The sequence below is a fragment of the Chlorocebus sabaeus genome, chromosome 7 (assembly GCF_047675955.1).
Source record: "Chlorocebus sabaeus isolate Y175 chromosome 7, mChlSab1.0.hap1, whole genome shotgun sequence".
Taxonomy (NCBI): domain Eukaryota; kingdom Metazoa; phylum Chordata; class Mammalia; order Primates; family Cercopithecidae; genus Chlorocebus; species Chlorocebus sabaeus.
In genome coordinates, this window is record NC_132910.1 from 91,517,919 (window position 1) to 91,540,302 (window position 22,384).

General features: G+C 35.3%; 1 protein-coding gene across 1 annotated transcript in view; it reads right to left on the bottom strand.

Moving 5' to 3' along the window:
* The window catches only part of MGAT4D (MGAT4 family member D), a 51,098-nt gene that overhangs the window by 12,236 nt on the left and 16,478 nt on the right, over window positions 1-22,384 (bottom strand). Inside the window, exons 4-9 of the mRNA XM_037992318.2 lie at window positions 20,307-20,440; window positions 17,281-17,327; window positions 12,289-12,402; window positions 9,341-9,416; window positions 6,829-6,943; window positions 3,233-3,363 (exon numbers count right to left, since the gene is read on the bottom strand). Coding sequence (XP_037848246.1) covers window positions 3,233-3,363; window positions 6,829-6,943; window positions 9,341-9,416; window positions 12,289-12,402; window positions 17,281-17,327; window positions 20,307-20,440 — 617 coding nt within the window. The remainder of the gene's footprint in view (window positions 1-3,232; window positions 3,364-6,828; window positions 6,944-9,340; window positions 9,417-12,288; window positions 12,403-17,280; window positions 17,328-20,306; window positions 20,441-22,384) is intronic.

The window sequence follows — 22,384 nt, forward strand, 5'->3', positions numbered from 1 at the left end:
CATAGACCAATTTGGGGAACATTCATACCTTTACTAGGTTGAGCCTCCCAATCTATGATCATGGTATGTCTCTCTGTCCCTTTCATTAGCATTTTAAGGTGTCCAGCATATAGACAATGTACATATTTTGTTAAATGTATACACATACAGATACATAAACATTTTATATATAATATTTTTTAAATATTGTAAGTAATTTTGAAATGTTGGTGAGACCGTTTTTCTCTTTGTCCCCACCCAAATTTCATGTCAAACTGTAGTTCTTACATTTCAGGGGAGGGAGTTGGTGGGAGGTGATTGGATCATATGTGTAAATTTCCCCCATGCTGTTCTCATGATGGTGAGTGAGTTCTCATGAGATCTATTGGTTTTATGTGTGGCAATTACCCCCTGGCTTTCTCTCACCTGCTGCTATGTAAGACGTCCCTTGTTTCCCTTCACCTTCTGTCATGATTGTAAGTTTTCTGAGGCCTCCCTAGCCATTCAGAACTGTGAGTCAATTAAGCCTCTTTTCATTATAAACGACCCAGTCTCAGGTAGTTCTTTATAGCAGTGTGAAAATGGACTAATACATTTGGTTTTCAACGTTTCATTGCTATTTTGAGGAAAAATGATGGATTTTTGTGTGTATAGACCTTGTATCTTGCAACTTTGCTCAAACTCATTTATCAGTTCTAGGATATGTGTGTGTGTGTGTGTGTGTGTGTATTCTTTGTGATTTGCTGCATAGACAATCATGGCATTTGCTTTTCAATTCGTGTGCCTTTATTTTTCCCTTTATTGCACTGCTTTGAGCTTCCAGTAAAAGGCTGAATAGGAGTGGTGAGGATGGACATGGTTACTTTTTTCTTAATCTTAGAGAGAAAGCATCCAGTTTTCAACAATTAAACATGAAGTTGGCTATGGGATTTCCCTAAATGCTCTTTAACATGTCAGAGAAGTTTCTTTCTATTCCTAATTGGCTGGGAGTTTTTATTATGTATGAATTTTGAATTTCATCAAATGATTTTTCTGTATCAGTTGATATTATCATGTGGCTTTTCTTCTTTAGAATCTTAAATTGGTGGGTTACGCTGTATGATTTTCAAACATTAAACCAGTCTTGTATTCATAGGATAAATACCAATTAGTATGGTATTTTTCTTTTTACATATTGCTAGATTCAATTCACTGTTACTTGGAAGATTTTTCTGTCTGTATATTTGGGGGATATTTGGTCTTGGTTTCCTTTTTTGCTCTGTTTTCGTCTGGTTTTCATGTCATAATGCCGACCTCATGAAAAGAATTGGGATGTACCCTTTCCTCTTCTATTTTGGATAAGATATTATATACAATTGTTATTATTTCGTCTCCATTAGTAGAATACACCTTTAAACCCTTTGGATGTGGAAATTTCCTTTTGAGGATTTAAAAATAATAATTTAATTTCTTTAGTAGATATAGGACTACTCAGGTTACCAATTTCATGTTGGATGAGTTTTGGTAGTTTACAATTTTTGATGGATTTCATTTTCAAGTTGCTCTTTGAATATGCAAGGAAGTGCCTGCAGTATTCCCTTATTATCCTTTTGGTATCTGTGGAGTATGTTGCGGAACTCCCACTTTCTTTCTAATGTTGATAAGCTGTAATTTTTTGTCACTTTTATTAGAAACTTAGCAGTTTTATTGCTTTTTTAAAAAAAATTACCTTTTGGTTTTATTGGTTTTCTCTGTTATTTTTATGCTTTTAATTTTCTGTTTTCTTTTATTATTATTATTTTCTTCCCTCTCTTCCTTTACCTTTTATTTTGCCCTTCTTTTTCTAGTTTGTTAATGTGGAAGTTGAGATTATGAATGTGAGATCTTTATTCTCTTCTGAGATACAGATTTAAGTCTATAAGCTTTCTCTCTAAGCAGTGCTTTAGCTGCATTCCAGAAATGTTGAAACACTGTATTTTCATTCATTTCAAAGACTTGTCTAATTTCCTTTAAAACTTCTTCCTTCATCTAGGGCTTATTGAGAAGTGTGTATGTTTATGTTGCTGATTTCTAATTTGATTCCATTGTGGTACAAGAACATACATTTAAAAATTATTTCAATTTAAATTTGTTAAGCTTTGTTTTATGATCCAAGATGTGGCTATTTTGGTGAATGTTGTATCTGTTTTTTTTTTTTTTTAGAGAATGTATTTCTTACTGTTATTGGATGTAGTGGTTTTTAACTGCCAATTAAATCCAGTTGACAGATGGTGATGTTCAGTTCTTTTATCTCCTTGCTGGTTTTCTGCCTATCAGTTCTGCTGATTACTGAGAAAGAGAAGAGTTGAAATCTCCAACTGTAATTGTAGATCAATGTATTTTTTCTTTAAGTTCTGTCAGTTTTTGCTTCATGTATTTCAAGACTCTGTTGTCTTCTTGGTAAATTAACCCTTTTATTATATATAATATCTTTCTCGATACCTAGACTGTTTTTTTTCCTTTGCTTTTAAGTTTATTCTGATATTAATATAGCTACTATAAGCTGGACGTTGTGGCTCACCCCTGTAATCCCAGCACTTTTGGAGGACAAGGTGGGCTGATGGTTTGAGCCTAGGAGCTTGAGACCAGCCTGGGCAACATGGCGAAAGCCTGTCTCTGCATAAAATACAAAAATTAGCTGGGCATGGTGGCATGCACCTATAGTCCCAGTTACTAAGGAGGCTGAGGTGGGAGGATCACCTGAGCCCAGGGAGGTTGAGGTCGCAGTGAGCTGTGATTGTGCCACTGCAATCCAGCCTGGGCTACAGAATGAGTCTCAATAAATAACTAAATAGCTACTACTGCAAATCTCCTTTGATTTGTGTTTGTATGGTATGTATTTTTTTCATCCACAGTTTTAACCTATCTATAATATTTGAACTGAATATTGACTTTAGTGGTGGCATCATTTAAAAAATTGACTCTGACAAACTCTTAATAGTGTACTTTAATCATTTATATTAATGTAAGTATTGGCATGTTTGAATTTATGTCTACCATTTTTTTCTGTTTGTTCACTCTGTTTTTGATCCTCTGTTTCAACTTTTCACTACATTTTAGGGGTCTCTCATTACTTCATTTAACAGGTAGAAAGATCAAAATTGGGGATATTAGAAATTTAAAATATTGATGTATTTATCAGATTTGGTTTGGTAAACAAACTTTAGGTAATTACATTAGATAGATAATATTTTTCCTAAAATATTTTTTATTCGTAAAGTAAATAAATACTCACAAGATCTTCTCCTGTGTCACACACCTTTATCTGAAAAATGTCATTCAGGAGCCAGTCTATGGGTTTCTCTTTGTAGAACATTAAAAAAAACCGTACAAAGTGAGTTAAGTCCTCAGATCTAAACAGCTTTCCTATGGGAAAAAATATAATTAGATGCAAATAATTCATATATAGTTGTTCATTCCTTTAACATGGGAAAAAAGCAAAAGTTATTAAAATTTAAATATGTCCCATTCCTTAGCACTAAAGATTAAAGCACTACTGAAGTTGGACAATGATAAAATTGAACACTATATCTGCTTAAGTATCAAGAATTACCACATCTGAAGGAGAATATAAGCAGGTTTAGAATAGTCAATACTCTCAGGAAATCAATTGTGATAACTAATGTGGATCGATTGCCTAAATCAAGTGAAAGATAAGTGAATAGAATGAAACATATAGGCGCTGTAATCTTTTACTTAATTTCGTACAAACTGTATTTTTTACCTGATTTTTGTAGCACTTTATTAATCTACCACATTTTTCATTTTTAGTACTTAATTTTATTAAAGTACTCTCTTATTTCAATATTTGAGAATTATTTTAACAGGATGCTATTTTTTTTTATATTTGTTTTTTTGTTTTTTTTTTTTTTTTTTGAGACGGAGTCTTGCTCTGTCGCCCAGGCTGGGGTGCAGTGGCCGGATCTCAGCTCACTGCAAGCTCCGCCTCCCGAGTTTATGCCATTCTCCTGCCTCAGCCTCCCGAGTAGCTGGGACTACAGGCGCCCGCCACCTCGCCCGGCTAGTTTTTTGTATTTTTTTTTAGTAGAGACGGGGTTTCACCGTGTTAGCCAGGATGGTCTCGATCTCCTGACCTCGTGATCCGCCCGTCTCGGCCTCCCAAAGTGCTGGGATTACAGGTTGGAGCCACCGCGCCTGGCCTGTATTTGTTATTCTTAAATATTTACTATATTTTAAAATATTATTCCATTAGGTCTAATAATTTTTTTCTAATATGCTGCATCTTTAATTTTAAAATGAAGTTGAAGGGATAAGATTCAGGTACATATTCACTTCAAAGTAAATAATGTAAAATACATCTAATGATTTGATAAATATGAAAGTAGGATGTAAGCATGCTTCATTCTTCACTAGGACTTCAGTTTATACGGGTCACTTACTAAAATGTATAATTGTATTTTAATGTTTTGCACCCATTTGTATAATGACCAAAGCAAGTGATTTAATGATGTATAAAATAGCCGATTCAATTCCTAACCTGCTGTCACCATGCTGTAAAATTCTAGTTGGCAAGCTCATATTTTTAGCAAATAATGAATAACCGAATTATGATAACTAAAAGCAAACTTTTGTAAGTTTAAGCTTGAATAAGATCTGGCATCCTGTAAATAGTACACCTTGTTCAATGTGCTCTTGTGATCAGAATGTAAGTATTCTCTATGTGTCTCCTACTTGACTTCGCTGAGAAAGATAAATTTTTTTGAGAATTTTAAATTCTCAGACTAATCCATCAGCAAGATTATTTTGTCTCCATGCTTTTCACTGGGTATTATTGTTAACAAAAATTTTCCTTCTTATTTTAAAAAAGGCTGAGGAAAAACATTTGGGCCCTTAAAATTTTACAGAAAACATGAAACACAAAAGTCATCGAGTGAGTATATGAAAAACAGATGGACCTCACCAGCAATCCCAGAAATGCTTTATACTGAGAATGGCAAATATATGCATATAATAATAGATAAAACCAAGTGTTGTCAAGCATATGGGGAAGCACGAACTTTTACGCACTGCTTATGAAAGCATAAACCGCCAGGCGCGGTGGCTCACGCCTGTAATCCCAGCACTTCGGGAGGCCGAGGTGGGCGGATCACAAGGTCAGGAGATTGAGACCACGGTGAAATCCCGTCTCTACTAAAAATACAAAAAAAAAAAAAAAAAAAAAAAAATTAGCCGGGCGCGGTGGCGGGCGCCTGTAGTCCCAGCTACTCAGGAGGCTGAGGCAGGAGAATGGTGTGAACCCGGGAGGCGGAGCTTGCAGTGAGCCAAGATCGCGCTACTGCACTCCAGCCTGGGTGACAGAGCGAGACCCCGTCTCAAAAAAAAAAAAAAAAAAAAAAAAAAAAAAAAAAAAAAAAAAAAGAAAGCATAAACCATATAACCAATCTGTAAAGCAATCGGCAGTACTTAGAGCTATGTGAATCCTCAGCGGTCCACTCCAGGGGACATATACGTCACTTCATTTTTTCATGGTAGTAGAACATTGGAAGCAATTAAGGTCTGCCACTCAGGAAATAGATAAACCAAATGTGAGTGATAAGTGATAAGTCACTTCTTTCAAAGTTCTTTGGTGAGTGGTCACTGTGCATCCAGTATTTAGTCCACTTGTAGACAGCAAAATGTGTGGTTGTCTTGCCTTGCCTTCTGGTGATAAATCCACATGACATTTAACAAAAGTAGGTCATCAAAAGAAGGGACTGACTGGATGACAGATGAAAGCACAGAAAGTGAACGCTGGAAGTGAATTTGGATGTGACTATAAGACAGCTGATCGTGGGATTGTTGATGTAAAGAAATTAAAAGCAGGTTACAGTTTTATATGCATGACCTCTATGTGCAAAACTGGTAGTCCTCACTGCACAATTCTGAATGCAGAAATTTCAGTGGCCATCATTATGCAGCACTTACGCAACAGTAAAAAAACCAATAAACTAAATGAACATAAAAAAATGCTGATAGTTTAGAAATCAAGTTTTGAGGACAAAAATATAAGGAATAGGAATATACAAATATGAAAAGCATCAAATAATTTACATGGATATTGTATATTTATAAATGTATTTTGAACATATTAGAGTGAACAATATATTGAAGAATGGCAGGAAGTGGGTGTAGGGATTGGGAATGAAAGAAAAGAATAAATAAGGAAGAGTTCCTGCATGAATCAATAACGTCATGTACCATAAAATGAGGAGTATGGTAACTTAACTTGGGGCCTTGAGGTTCAAAGGAAAGAAAAAAGCATGGAAGTGAAGAAAGAAAAATTGAAGAATTTGAAAGGAAAATCTATGGAAGAATAGTAAAAAAAAAAAAAAAAAAAATCTCTTTATGGGCACAGTATTTGGAAATTTTCTGCGGTGGATATAATTCCTCTTATGTTTTTACATTTTTTAAGACTGCCAGCTTTAGCATACTGGAAATTGCAGCAGCTGAGTTAAAATCCCTTTCTCTACAATTTTAATTATCTGAGTTTCAGTACTCTTATAAAGCAGAGAAAAGTGCGTCTTAGCCACTGAGCTAACATGTGTGCCAGACTCACAGCAAGCACTTAATAAATGGTAACTCTTTTATGCTTCTATAACTTAAGTGTCTAAATGTCAATTTTATCTCTCTAGAAAAAAGTTTGGTTTAAGAAAACACATTATCTGGAATTCAGGTACTTGTATCTGATTATACTGTTAAGATATTCATATCTTTATAAAAATCATGCCATTCTTTTTCCTTTAGTAATAAACAAACTGATAAACTCTTTTAAATGTTTTAAATTATTGTGTGCTAAAAAACTTGATCCAACAAAGTAGATCTATTGCTTACCTATGAATCCAAGCATTGAAAACTCAATAAAAAACCAATTATTTGAACTGATGTTACCTACAAAATCTGTTATTTTTGTAAAGTACATCTCTTTAGCTATGATATCATCTTCTAGCTGAAAAAAAAACCCCAAAAGACATTAGTACCTTCGACGCTTTCATTGAGTAAGCTACATTAACTTGAAAATAAAAAATACAATAGAATATACTGAAGAAAATGTTTTTTATAAAATAATAATTTTATTTCAGTTTCAATCAATTGAAGGTATTTACAGGTATTTACAGTTAGTTGATCTCCTTTTTTTTTTTTTTTTTTTTTTTTGACAGGGTCTCACTCCATTACCCAGGCTGGAGTGCACTGGCATGACTGCAGGCACGTGCCGCCTGCCTAATTTTTATATTATTTGTAGAGATAGGGTTTTACCATGTTGCCCAGGCTGGTTTCGAATTCCTGGGCTCAAGTAATCCTCCTGCCTTGGCCTCCCAACTCCTGGGCTCAAGTGAGCCTCCTGCCTTGGCCTCCTAAAGTGCCGAGATTACAGGTATGAGACACCATACCCTGCTCCATGTTTGATTCTGAGATTAACCAGACAAGAAATTATCTGTTTCTTTCCTAAATACTAAACATCCCATCTAAATCCCTCTTTGAAAGAGTCTCTTTATCTAACTCCACTTTCATCCTCACAAATACTTCAGTTTCTAGTTTAGAACTGTCTTAGTCCATTTGAGCTGTTATAACAAGATACCATATGATGGGTAGTTTATAAACAACAAATAGTCCTGGAGCCTGGGAAGGCCAAGAACAAAGTGCTAGCAGGCTTATGTCTGCTGAGGGCCCATTCCTCATACATGATGGCTTCCACTGTATCCCCACCCAGTAAAAGGGGCCAGCTAGCTCTCTGAGGTCTCTTTTACAAGGGCACTAATCCCATTTATGAGGCTCTGCCTGCATAATCTAATTGCCTCCCACAGGCTCCACTTCCAAATACTATCACCTTGGGGGTAAGAATTTTAACATATTAATTTTGGGAGGGAGGCCAGGAGCTGTGGCTCACGCCTATAGTCCCGGCACTTTGGGAGGCTGAGGCAGGCAGATTGCTTGAGCCCAGGAGTTCGAGACCAGCCAGGGCAACATGTCTAAACCCTGCCTATGTAAAAACTACAAAAAATTAGTCGAGTGTGGTGATGTGCACCTGTAGTCCCAGCTACTTAAGGCTTCAGTGAGCCATGATTGTGCCACTTCACTCCGACCTGGGCGACAGAGCGAGACATTGTCTCAAGAACAAAACAAAACAAAAACGAAACGTTGGGAGGCTTTGGGAGAGATGCGAACATTGAGCCCATAGTTAAGACGAAGGAGCTTCACGCTCCTGATGAAAGGTGCCACGTTCTAGCTCCAGATATTGTGACTGACAAAGTAGTTCCCAGCAAAGAGAAGACAAAAAGCAACCGGCTCTCTCACCCACAACTTCACAACTAGCTGGTTAGAGTCATGGTGTAAGCCTAAAAATATCCTCCATAAGAAAGAGAGGGCAATGGAAATGAGCTTTCTTTTTTATTTAATATATATTATGCATAATCTGTAGACGAAGAGAGCCTCATAAGTAACAAAGAAAAATGTGGCCGTCCTCAGGCACACTATGAGGACACAGAATAGAACTGTGGTGTTTCAAATTGGGAAGAGTACATTGGCTGGATCTTGTGTTTTCATGACATTGCCACTAACTAGGAATCAAAAGGGACCTTTTTTTTTTTAAATTCCAATAAAAGAAAAGACCTTGCTTTAGGCGTTTCTCTAACTTTCTCTCTAGTCTAGAACTCTCTTCTGCAAATTCTTCCAATAAGTGCACATTGTCTATGTAGTGAGGTCCATACTTACTATTTAGAAACACAACATTATTATTTAACAATGTACAAGGATTTAGAAGGTACAAACTATATATAATTGATTCACTTTTACAAATACAGTAGACACTGAGAACTGTGTTACTCATAAAGTATGAGTAAATTTAGGGTAGCAATGATACGTGTATATACAATGTCTGACAAATGCTCAAAATGCATTTGCTTAATCTAGTAAAACTGTAAGCCAAGAAACAAATACAGGCGCTACAATTTCTTTTTTTTTTTGAGATTTTCTTTTCAGTTTGCTTCAGGTAACTATACTTTTCTCTATAACCGTGAACCTAGTAAGAATATTCATATATAGTCAATTTTAAACTTCCTTTGCCTTTTTATTATAGTGAGTATTTTCTATTTTCTGAGTATAAAGTATGGTGGAGGAACACAATGAGGAAGAAGAAATTATACGAAGGAGGGAGAAAGTAACACTTTCAATTTAAATTATATCTATCTACAGATATAATTGGTGTGTACATATATATGTGTGTGTGTATATATATATATAAAATTGATTATATATGAATATTCTTACCAGGTTCACGGTATATATATACACACACACACACACACACATATATATACACACACACATACACACCCCAATTTCTTACCTGTAAATAATACTTGGCCTTGGGTTGGGCATACAGCATCAAAATGCAAAAATCCAATACTTGCTTGATTCGCCAACTAAAGGTAATCAATAAGATCTGTTAATATTTGTCATTATTATTTAATTTTTATTTATAAGAATATTAATTTAAAACTCTTTGGCAATTTACTAACAGAGTACTAGCTACAATTAAGTAATTAATTTTACTTAATTAATTTCAATTATGTAAAATTGAATATACTTATACTAAAAAGTTTTCCATCTTTATTCAACGAACAGTGTCTATCATTGCTAAATGAGGATAAGCACAACCCATTTGTTTTACATTTTTATCTAGGTAAGTTTTGATCTAGATAATAGTGTTAATATTCTTTCTGATTTTAGGTCTTGTTTAAATGAAAGTATAAAGAAACTTTATTCTTTTTTCAGTGTCTCTTCTAATAGCTTTCTTTAATGATTCTATCATCCAAGAGTTTTCTCCCCAATTCTTAGGGTTAACTATCTGCTACAGAGTATTAATATTTCTTTTTATGGGTCTTTAAACCATTTCCCCTAAGTCTTATCCCTCGGTTTACTCGGAAGGGAAAGGTTGCTTTTTTTGTTTTTATTTTGAAAGTAGTCTCCACAAGCCTCTGGAACTCTTCATGGCCTCTTGAAGAAACCCAATGTAACTCCCTTCACAAGTTGACTTTATGTTTGGCCACACATTGCCCCAACTCTCCCAATCCTAGGGAATGGAGTAATTATATGAATTACTACTCTCCAGCTGATTGATTGTGGCCAGATTTGGGGCAATTTGAACTCTAGGGAGTCAAATATTTTGAATGATAACTGAAAAGAATTAGAGAATTACAGAAAAAAATGGCAGATACGAGACAGGACTAATGTGCATCTCCTGCTTGGCCAGGCAGAACAGTGCCTGGAGACGCACATTGTGAAAGTTTGCTCCAAGAAACACTGCAGGAACATACCAGGAAAACCTAAAGAATTCACAAACCCTTTGAAAGAACTGACTTGACACTGCAAACTCCATGAGATGGCAGAAAAACTGCGAGTTCCCAAAGTGTAAGGGGGGAAATGTTGGCCTCCATACACACATCCCCACTGGGGAACCTGAAAATTCAGATCACAGGAGAAGGATTTAACCTTACTCTAGTAGAGCTGAAATGGATTTAGGGAGCCAAGAGAAATATAAAAGTAGAAGCAGTGGGAAGAGCCCTGTAGGCACCCCTCGTCCCCAGCTCCAGACCAGGGACGTCATTCCTGGCCTTATCTCACAGAGTTCCTTGGGGAAGGGAAGGCAGCCAGTGAATTGGGGATGGGCCACAGGGTGAAGGAAATTCCTAGCTGAACTTTGTAATAATTTTGACTGAGCACAAATTTTCTTGAGCATAATCTGTAGGCAGGGTGAATGAGGAGTGCAGATATGAGCACAGAAGCCACTGCCGAAGGTGTGGGCAGGCAGGGAGGGGTGAGGCATGAGAGCCCTGCTTGCTTTCTTAGTGGGGAGGCTTGTAGCCTGGGGCAAGGGCTCATCCCTGCTCATAGGGCTGCCTGGATATAAATTCACCAAAGCAACTTTATTCTCATACAAAGCTAGATACCAGGCCAGGTCCTGAATATACAAACAGCAGTACCCAAAGTCATTCTTGCCCTTCTGAGTCTCATAACCGCCTATGAAAATAGTAATAATAATAATAAAAATAATAAAATTACAATAATTGGATAAGTGCTATATGAAGATATCAACAATGTTGGCTATCTTACAGTAAGTTTTCAAAGATGTGGAAAGGGTAGAAGAGCATGCCACTTAATTTTAGGGCACAGAGAGCTGACAGAAAAAAGTTGATGATTGCAAGGTTGGCAGAGACCAGATCATGAATGACATTTTATGATATGTGGGAAACTTTGGACTTGATCTCATATGAGAAAATATTCTTCTGGGTATAGCGTGAAGAATGGATTGTAAGAGAGGCTAGGTTAGGCTAGGATTAGGGACTCTGTAATGGTGAAGGCCTGAACTAAATCCAACCCAATGGAAGGAGGATGAGAGGGATAATGTGTAGAGAGATTTTAAAAAAGAAACAACGACAGAGATATAAAAGGCTGAAGGAAAAACAAGGATCCAGGATGACTTCCAGCTTTGTGACTTTAAAAACTGGGCATAATGTGGACCACTAATTAAAAGCAAAACAAAACACTTAAAAGATTACTAGATTCTGACACACTATTTATAATTTTAAAACAAAAGAAGACTAATCAGTTTCCTGGGATAAGGCCTTTTTCTAATTTCTGGCATGTCTTTTTCTTTATTAAGTTTCGAGGGACCAAATTATTACATTTCCCATAATACCTACCACACTAACACCCCAAATTATAATCCTTTGTATGTGTATGGAGCTTTTAATTTTTTAAGATTCTTTCATAAATATATTTTATTCTCATAATGACTCTTGCAATAATGCAATGTAGGTGTCATTATATACACTAGAAAGTTAGGAAAGCTAAGGGAAAAAAAGGTGAAACTACCTGCCTATAATGACCAGCAAACAGAACAGCTGGGACTAGAATCCAGCTGTAATGATTTATAATCACAGGCTCCCCCCCTCCTCATTATGCTTTACTAATTATCGTCTATAAACGTGAACACAGACCATCAGTGGTGTGCTGGTAAATATTTAACAACTGACTTGGGGGTGGAGGGATGGACATCTTGCTTTGTAGCCTTTGCCCATTTTCATGGTGTAAATATTCCTACTGTGGTTCATGCTATCAACTTGATGTTATTGAACACAGAGTTGGGAAGTGATGCACAAAATTGGGTCTTGCAAACCAGTAGGAGCCAGCTCCAGATGACCGTGTCTTAAATAGTTTCTAGTATGAGTTGATTCCAAGATTTTATCAGATGAAATTAGTTATTTAAGGCTACTATTTTCTAATATGACATACCTGGCTAATTTTTGTGAGGCCTCAGCTAACTGCTTGGCATTTAACATACTTGAGTATAAAAAGGCAGGTATTGAAATGACCTCTAAGGATCCAGACCTCACTTGCCTTTTGAATCTATAAATAGAAGTAAATGTAGACTTATAATTGAATATTTAATTTTCCAGAATAATATACTTAAAAATAATTTTCTTATGCATGTTTACATAGTATTTGATTTGAATTATATCACATGTTGATACACGATACCAGTATCATAAAACTAGCCAAAGGATGTTTTCTATAAATTAATAACAGACATATTAAAATACACAACGTAAAATCAGTTTCTTCTTATAAAAATGACAGGTACTTTGACTTTTTAAAGTTTCCAGTCAGATGTGTACTGTGACATTTGAAACAACTAGGCTCATGGGTTGTGATAACACAGTCACTGTGAGACAGCAAGAACATTAGATCATTTTTAAATGCATAATTTTGAATTGAATAAGAGTCCCACTGAATAGCAATGTGGCTCCTGAGACTAGATTATTACAGCAAGCAAGGATTTAGTCAGACTCTCGTCCACAACTCATTGGAGGACTATGTATACTCTTTAGCATCTTTGTTTTTAAACGTTAATGTTGAGAGACCAACAAGGACATCAATAAACTACATAAAATATGATTCACAAAAATTCAAATATAAATCTTGTACCATCAAGGTAAAGGATGGGAAATCAAGTAGAAAATTTTAAATGGTCTTCCTTTAGAGATATGTGATTTTAAATGAGATTGGAATTTAGGCATTACATTATTCATTAACATGTTAAAAGTTCAAGGAAATGTTTATTTTGTACTACGTAAAAAATTTAAAAGGTTACAGTTTTATATGCATAATCTCCATTATGTGCAAAATAGGCAGTCCTTGCTTTGCACAATTCTGAATGCATAAATTTCAGTTACTGTGTTTTTGTTAAATAACACCAGTCTCCTGCAACAACACTGTAGTCATGATATATTGTGAATAATTGTGTAAAGTACAAACTTCACTGCTAGCTCTTTAGTGCACAAATCACTATATAAATAGCAGATGCACATCATCATTAGTGACTAATTGGATCACTTCTTTCAAAGTCTTTTGGTGACTGGTCTCTGTACGTCTGCTATTTAGTTCACTTGTTGACAGCAAAACGTGTGGTTGCCTTGCCTTGCCTCCCAGTGATAGGCCTACATGATATTTAACAAAAGTAGGTCATCCAAAGAGGGAAGTGGCTGACAGATGAAAGTGCAGAAAGTGAATGCTGGAAGTGAATTTGGATGTGCTATAAAAGAGCTGATCACGGGAACATTGACACCTCCTCTGTCTGAGAGACTCTAGAGATGCAACAAAGGGAACTTAGTGAAGGTGAACTTAAATGACAAATAAGAAAAATGGTTGTGGTGAAATTATGTCACATAGGAAATGATGCTGCTGAAAAACTTCACATTAAAGGAACTCTCAGAGATATTTCATGACACTGAAAACGCAAATGATAAAATGCTGTAACTGATCCAAACTTAGAAAGGAATATAACAATTTGCTGAAGCATAGAAAAGACATTTGCTCAGTGTTTTAAGTTCTATGATAAGAAAAAGGCAAGGACCATTTAAACGACTCTTGATAAAATTTTTAAAAGAAATCAAATACTTTAATACTCAATAATTTTAATGTTTTAAGTTACAGTGTAATAAATTAGCTTAACAATATTTTAAAGTTTTCTATGTATTTATAGTTGACAGAAAGTAATGTTTTAACACATGTTTAAATGTCATGGAACAATTGTGATTTTTTTCCCATTGTTAATATTGGCTTGCATGGTTTAAACTTGCACAATCATTTTTATGGCCCCACGCTATCTTGCAAATCAAGGATTGCCTGAGCATGTATAAAGACACACAAACACAAATGGAAGAAAGCTCATGTTTTATAACGGGTATGTATCATGAAAATGGGGTTGGAGTAGTATACTGTGCTAGAGATAATATATGGGTATTAGACGTAGAAAAGTCTCTGTACCAATTTTGCTTCTTTTACTTCCTAACTTCGAGCAAGTAATTTATTTTTTCTGATCTTTAATTTCCTCATCTATAAAACTGGAATAGCAACTTAAAAACTTTGGGGGGAAAGAACTGTTCAAAATACATGCTGGAATTCTTCCAGGCTCTACACATTAGTGGAAAGGTTTCCGGCCATTTATTTTGGTGGGAGTGTAAGTGGAGGAGTGAAAGGGATGAAAGTCTTACCAGCTGCCCTCTGATTTTATGATATATCAAATGAAAAGATTTTTAAAAAATGAATTCTAATATGTTCCTTGGGGAATAGAAAATACTAGTATGGAAAAAAAGAATGGAGAGTTTGGTTGGTTGTTTTGTGGTAAAAGTTAGTAACATGATATCTAAATTTTCAAATGAATTTGTGTAACTTTCAACTACAAGATCTCGTGCAGCAATTTAGTAGTGGTAAAGGGAAATGACATCAAGTTGCAGCATACACAATCATCAAGAAGTTTAGATTACAGAAATACACGAATTTTGATCTCTAGAAAATTCCATCCAAAGTCCAAAAAGCACCAAAAGATACAACAATTTCTACTTTGATGATATAATTTCCCAGTCACGATGGAGAGAAAGATTCAAGTCTTGGTTTTATTCAATCTGTTTTAAGCAAGAGACTCGAAATTTTGTGTGTTGACACCTTTCTAGGACTCTAAAACTTTTATAGCTTGTTAGGTTATTTATATACAGCATCAAAAGCCCTTGACTTAATTATACGAGAATTGCTAGTTTCCAATGACTGGAGAAAATAATATAACTCTAGGTTGTTGCCATTGAAAATGAATGATTTTACCTTATAGTCATACAAGAGTAGAAATCTTACAACTCTATAGGTTTATGTAAAGTACATAGTTATATACAGTTTCATATAAGGTTATATACAAACATAGATGGGTCCTTTAAAAATTATATTTTCAATTTAGGACTAATCCAAAAATAGAACAATTTCTCATTAACCTAATGAGAAGATCTAGGAAAAGGGTTTTTAGCTAAATTAAATAGGCAAAAGTTGAGACACGTAAATTTAAAGTTATATGTCTATATTATCTTAATGTTTTAAATTAAATATTCACTAACGTGTTAATTTTAAATTATTGCTTTATTCTACTTTCACAAAAATAATTTTATTCCAACTGTTTATTCTGCATTGGTATTATCAATATAATTATCACCTCTAGAATCACTTTTTGAATCACCTGACATAGTTTTCCAGTATCCTTGATTTTCAATTCTAATTACAATACAGCAATTTCTAAAACCAGTGACATTGTCTCTGAAAATTTTGTAGCAAATCAGAACTATTCTCATGCATTAGGTAATGTTTTCATTGGAGATCTTTACAAGTAACCACATACTCTAATTTTTTTAAGTGATCTTCAAAAGGCTTACAATGATGTAGTCATATACCCAGGAATCGTTTTACACCTTTGCCTTCTTTTTAATTGATTATGTCAGGAGTCTCCTATAATAATACCAAACTAGCACAGATTGAGGCCACTTCAGGATAATGTGTCTTCTCTAAATAGTAGTTTATTATTCAGAATAGAGCAAAATAACCGAGAAGGCATCCTTGACTAGGAGAAGATTTTAAGGGTTCAAGTATAAGGTAACTTTTTTCCTGGGGAGCCTTTCAGGGGAAATACGAGATGTGTATGGTGTTTTATTTAGTCTTTATTTAATCCCTCTCCCTTCACATAAATCACCTATTTCAAGCCTTCACTACCGTAAGTTCCTTCACTGTCAACAAATCCCTCCTTCTCAACACAGGGACTTACCTCCTTCACAGAGAAAAGAAAAATCTTTAAAAAAGGAATTTTAAGGTGATTACACTGTCTTTTCCCCAACAAATTAATTTTTCTACTCTTTTACCTGCTCTCGTCTCCTCTCTGGTCTCATTCCTGTCTAAAGTTCCCTCCGCCTGAGTCTCCAGTTCCCTCCTGCCTTGCTTCATCAGCCCCTCCTTTCTTTACTACAGCACAAGTAAAAACTCCAGGTGCTTCCACCTCAAAACCTCCCAAACAGTATTTGTCTCCCTCAAGACAGTGATAGTTTTCTTCCTATCAGCTGAACTTACTGACAATAGTCTGCATTCAATTCTTTAAATATGTATTATAAAAACTACCAAACATCCACAAAAATAGAAATAAAATGGGTGCTGTTTTTTTTTTAGTAGAGACAGGGTTTGGCCATGTTGCCCAGGCTGATCTCGAACTCTTGGGCTCAAGCAATCCACCCACCTCGGCCTCTCAAAGTGCTGGCCTTACAGGTGTGAGTCACCATGCCTGGCCCTCCTTTTCCTTTCCTTTCTCCTTCCTTCCTTCCTCCCTCCCTCCCTCCCTCCCTCCCTCCCTCCCTCCCTTCCTTCCTTCCTTCCTTCCTTCCTTCCTTCCTTCCTTCCTTCCTTCCTTCCCTCCTTCCTTCCTTTCTTCCTTCCCTCTCTGTCTCCTTTTCGTTTCTTTTTCAAGTTGTATCACCCATTTGAACATAGGATTTGGGAGGCAGGGTCCATTCTACAGCATCTTGCTTGATAAAGAGTTTCATATTGGTTAATCCGCATGTGTTTCCACTGCTTATGGCTGAAGAAGATTATAAGCAGAAGTGGTGAAGTAACTTCATACAGTAAAGGATACAGGAGTGTTTTAAAAATAACTCAATAGGCTTCTCTCATACTAATGGTTATCATGCAGGATAAACAGTATAACATGAAAAATATAAATTCTAATTGGTAGATATCCAACAAAATTGGGGAAAACCATTAAGCCATACTTCATTACAGCTTAGAAAGGACTACAGGTTCTTTCTGCACAGCTATACTCATTAAAAGGAATATGATCACTAAGAAAATAATTATACAATTGGACAGAAAAAAAGACAGAAAAATGAAAGTGGCTAATTAAAAAATATATCAGACAGTACTTACTTTCTTGTAATCATTTTAACAACAGAATGTAAATAATCTTCATTACTCTAAAAATGAGAAACAATATTTTACTGATACTAAGCATGTCTCATAGTTCTATTAATACAACATTTTTTGCTATATATAAATCTAATTTGTGTGTGAAATGTTATTATATACTAATAATTTTAGTGTTTTCGGTTTCTATTAAAAGATTTAAAAATATCCATGTTCTCAAAAAATTTGACTTGAATACAGGAAATATTTCATTCTTCTCCCTTTGCCACAATGTGAAATATTACAATCCAAAATTTACCCTTAAAAATTTACCCTTAAAATTGTATACCCTTTAGATATATAAGATTACATAAAATATTATATATCTAAAGATGTTTTGGTCTAAAAATGGTCATCTGTGAATGGCTTATTTCAAAGAACTACTCTTTTTGAAAACTACTCTTCATTTCCTCAGTATTATAGGACAATAAGCTTACTTCAAAATTACGTCATATTTCTCCAGACAGTATTACTCAGCTTGATTCCCATTTACCTTTCTGACAATAAACTTTGTGGGCCTGCTCTTCATTGAACAGTGTGCTAGATTAGATGACAGACTCCTGCAAAAAGCTTTTGATGGTTTACCCTCTTGGGATAATTTTTTAAAAAGTAACATGGCATTTACAAGATGTAGCCTCAGGGCCCATAAGCATTTCCAATATAAAATTTTGAAAATATTTTCAACAATGACAGTTCTATTGTTGAATCCGAGTACTCTGAAAGGCAACTCTGGATGTATGTACTCAAGTTTCTTGTTTAAAAATATCAGACATGATGTAGATAAATCTATTATAGTACTGGAGGCTCTTAACCATAAATTGAATCACTGGCTATTTGTCACACACTGAAACATATTATATTTTAAACACAGCATCAAAGTCATATTTTGTAAGCATTTTATATTCCATTTAAAAATCTTCCTCCAATGTTTTATTACAAATGTAAACATTTTAGACAGACATGTGTTGTGCTAACAGCAAGGAAATAAAGATTCTAATATAAAAAATGAGGAAATAGGATGAAACATTTTGGAGATTATGTGCATGCTTTCTTTTAATATTAATAAATTAAACCTGGATGCAATGACTTGAATCTTTCATTTCTATTTTTCTAATAGTTCTTCTATTGCTTGTTTTGTTTAGAGTTTTTTGTGCATTCAAAGACATCTTTATTATAGAAAATTCAAGCAATAGCAAAAAGAATAAAGAGAAGACAACAAAGATTTCTCTTAATCCCAGCATTTAGAGATAACCATTATTTATATTAATGATACATTTACATAATTCCAAAGTTTGCTCATTTTCTGTTTTCTTCATATGTTTCATTTGTTTCTGTGTATTTTTCCCCACCCTCCATCTTTTCCTTCCTTCCTTCATTCCTATTTTATATAGATAACATTATGTTAAACGTGATGCTTTACAGCTTTTCTTCACTTAACAATAGGACGTGAACATCACTTTATATCAGTGAGTATAGATATTCATTCTTCTTTCAATGCCTACAGAGTATTACATTGTAGAGATATATAACAAGGTATTTTATCAGCCTCTTATGGGTAGATATTTTGTTTGTTTCTAATATTATGCTTTCATAACACAACGGTGCACTGAAAATCCTTGAAATAATTATATGTTGAGCACTTACTCTGTGCCACACATCATTCTAAGTACTTTCAATATATTAGCTAATTTCATCCCCCAACAACCCTATGACATAGGCAATATGATTATCACAATTTTAGGGATAAAGGAAAGTGAGGCATAGAGAAGTTAAGTAAGTTGCTCAAGTTCACTGATTGGGTAGTAGAGAAGCTGGCATTTTAACCTTGGTCATCTAAATCCAGAGTCTGTTCTCAACTTCCACACTATACTGCCATATTTTTGCTGGGTTTTTGTTTGTTTGTTTTTTGAGACAGGGTCTCGCTCTGTAGCCCAGGCTGGAGTGCAGTGGTGCAATCACGGCTGACTACAGGCTCTATCTCCTGGGCTCAAATGATTCTCCTGCTGCAACCTCCCAAGTAGCTGGGACTACAGTTGTACACCATCATATCTATTTATTAATTTTGTTTTTCAGTAGAGATGGGGATCTCGCTATGTTGCCCAGGCTGATTTCAGACTCCTGAGCTCAAGTGATCTTCCTGCCTCAGCACCCCAAAGTGCTGGGATTACAGGCATGAATCCCAACCATTTTTCCTGTTTTTATACACTTGCCTGATTATTTCCTTAGGATAAGTTCCCAGAATTTGAATTCCTGAGATAAAGTATATATACATTTAAATTTAACACAGGTTGCCAAATTTATCTCCAAAAAGTCTTATGGTGCTGACATTCACACAGTACTTTATAGTTTTAAATGGTGTTAGGAACAAAGTGGAAATCTCTGGAGCCATTAAAGAGACCTAGGCTTGAATCTGCTCTATTAATTACTGCGCAAGTTACTGACCTTCTTTAAGCTCTAGGTCCATTATCCCTAAAATCAGGACAGTAATACTTACTTCACAGGGATGTAATACAGGTTATAAATGTCTATAAAAATCATCTACAATCTCTCAAGCATAAGAAAGTCTCTAATCATAACTGTTGTTACTTAATACAAATTATCTCTTGATTCATATATGAACCTCTTATTGGACTGGGCACATTTTATTACTAGCATCGATTTTAATAATTTTAATTTTGTTTGTAAATATAACTTCTGAGTCACATAGTAGTCAGGGATTCTATATTAAATGCAATTAAAATTTAGCAATCTTATATTTCCCACATGAAGCCATTATGTTTTCTTTTTAGATTTACATGTTTAATTCCTTCTCGGCAGTATTGAAGAAGTATTAAGTATATTGTCTGGGATCCAAAAAAAGGCATCTATGGGTTGCTTTTTAAAATTAAGAAAACAGTTTTCAACATGGTACAATGATTATTACCATTGAGGAAGGGAATTTGGAGACCACAGGGTGAGAGTAAGGAGAGCTCCTTATTTTGTATACATACATCTGCGACCGAGACAATCACTACAGAATCCTTCTCTTCGGAGAGCGTCATCCTGGAGACAACAGAGGTCAGTGTCTGTCTCAAGTAACTATAATTTCCTCTATTAACAGTGGAAATACCCAGCGCAAAAGAAACTGTGGACATAGGAGTATGAAATCATCATTCCGTACCACAGAGAAAAACACAGTTTAGCATGCATTCTATGCTTATTCCTATGTTTGGGTTAGTCTTATGGTAATAAAATGAGTGCTTGAAACTGTATTACAAAAATAATCCAAACTGTGTTAATTTTTATCACATATTTCATTTTCTTTTTGAGGAAATTTGCAGTGGATTGTTAGTAAAAGCACTAAATAGACTCCAAGACGTTCTCATATTAAAAGGTTTTGGTGTCGCGAAAATAAAACTAACCACTTTCCACTTACTATAGCTTCATCTAACTGGGTATAAAAAGTCCTATATTGGTAGATTCTCTCTTCTTTTCCTAACAAGGCACTGGGACTCAAAACAGGAAAAAATCACTATGAAATATTTTCATCTGTGAAAAAAATGTATGAAGTAATTTCTAAATGATTTGATGGAATGAATCCATACCTCTAAGTAACTTTTGTTGCCCAAGAATAACTGGAGCACTAAAGCTCCAAGATGTACACATCTTGGATGTACGGGTGCAGCTAAGATTGAAGCTACCAATCCTAACTATACCAGTGCCTGGCCGTATGGGCTTAGGCAAGATATACAACCTCTCCAGCCTGACGTCCCCAACTTTAAGATAGGGATAAGGACTTCCAGAATGGCTAAGTGAGAAGCTCAGAAAATCCTCTTTCTAGAAAGCAGTAATAAAACTGGAAAAAAAAAAAAAAAAAAAAAAGGTCAAAACAGTCATTTCAGTGCCCTGATAAACTGAGAAGTATTTATTTTAAAAAAACCATGGAACTTTGGAAGGAACAGCAGGAATCAGTGTTTCCCTGATTGCCACTGAGTTTGAACATATTTTCATATGTTTATTGGCTTTTTTTTTTTTTCTTTGAGATGGAGTCTCACTCTGTCGCCCAGGCTGGAGTGCAGTGGCGCAATGTCAGCTCACTGCAACCTCCACCTCCCAGGTTCAAGCTATTTTCCTGCCTCAGTCTCCTGAGTAGCTAGGATTACAGGCGTGCACCACCATGCCTGGCTAACTTTTGTAGTTTCAGTAGAGACAGAGTTTCACCGTGTTGACCAGGCTGGTCTCAGACTCCTGACCTCAAGTGATCTGCCCACCTCGGCCTCCCAAAGTGCTGGGATTACTGGCATGTGCCACCGTGCAGGGCTACTTATTGGCTTTTGGATATTCTCTTTTGTAAAATCTTTGTTTAAGCTCTTGCCCATTTCTCTAATGAGTTGCCTGCATTTTTCTTGTTGATTGTATTGATACTCCTTATATATTCTGAATACGAGCCCCTTGTCAGTTATATGTGTTATTGTTAAATATTATCTCCCACTCTTGGTTCCCTTTTCTTTGTTTTGCCCCCTGATGAAGAGAAATTCTTAATTTTTATGTAGTGCAATTTGTCACCCATTTTCTTTATTGTTTGGGTTTTCTGGGTCTTATTGAGAAATCTTTGCTTATCTTCAGGTCATAAAGACATTCTCCTGAGTGATTTTCTAATCGTTTATTGTTTGCCTTTCATATTTAGAGCTGCAATCCACCTGGAATTGATTTTTATGGATAGGTTGAGGCAGGAATCAAGTTTCAAGCTGTAAGCTACAGTATAAAGGCAATTCCTGGAATGGCTTCCTATGTCTTACAATGCATTTACAAGAGTTTAAAAGACTCTTAGTGACCTGGTCCTGATCTATCCCTTTTTTTCAACTACCTACACTTTTCGAATTGACCAAATACCACTCTTACCTCGAAGTCTTTGCACACGCCATTCTTTTTGCCTAGAATACTCTTCTTCGTCTAGTTTCCTTTGATAATTCTACTTATTTCTCAGGATTCAACTAAATATTAGTCATTTGATCACAAATTGTTACTTAATCCTTTCACCAGCTATGCATTCTTACCTTATCTTTCATAGTACTCATCACCCCTTTGG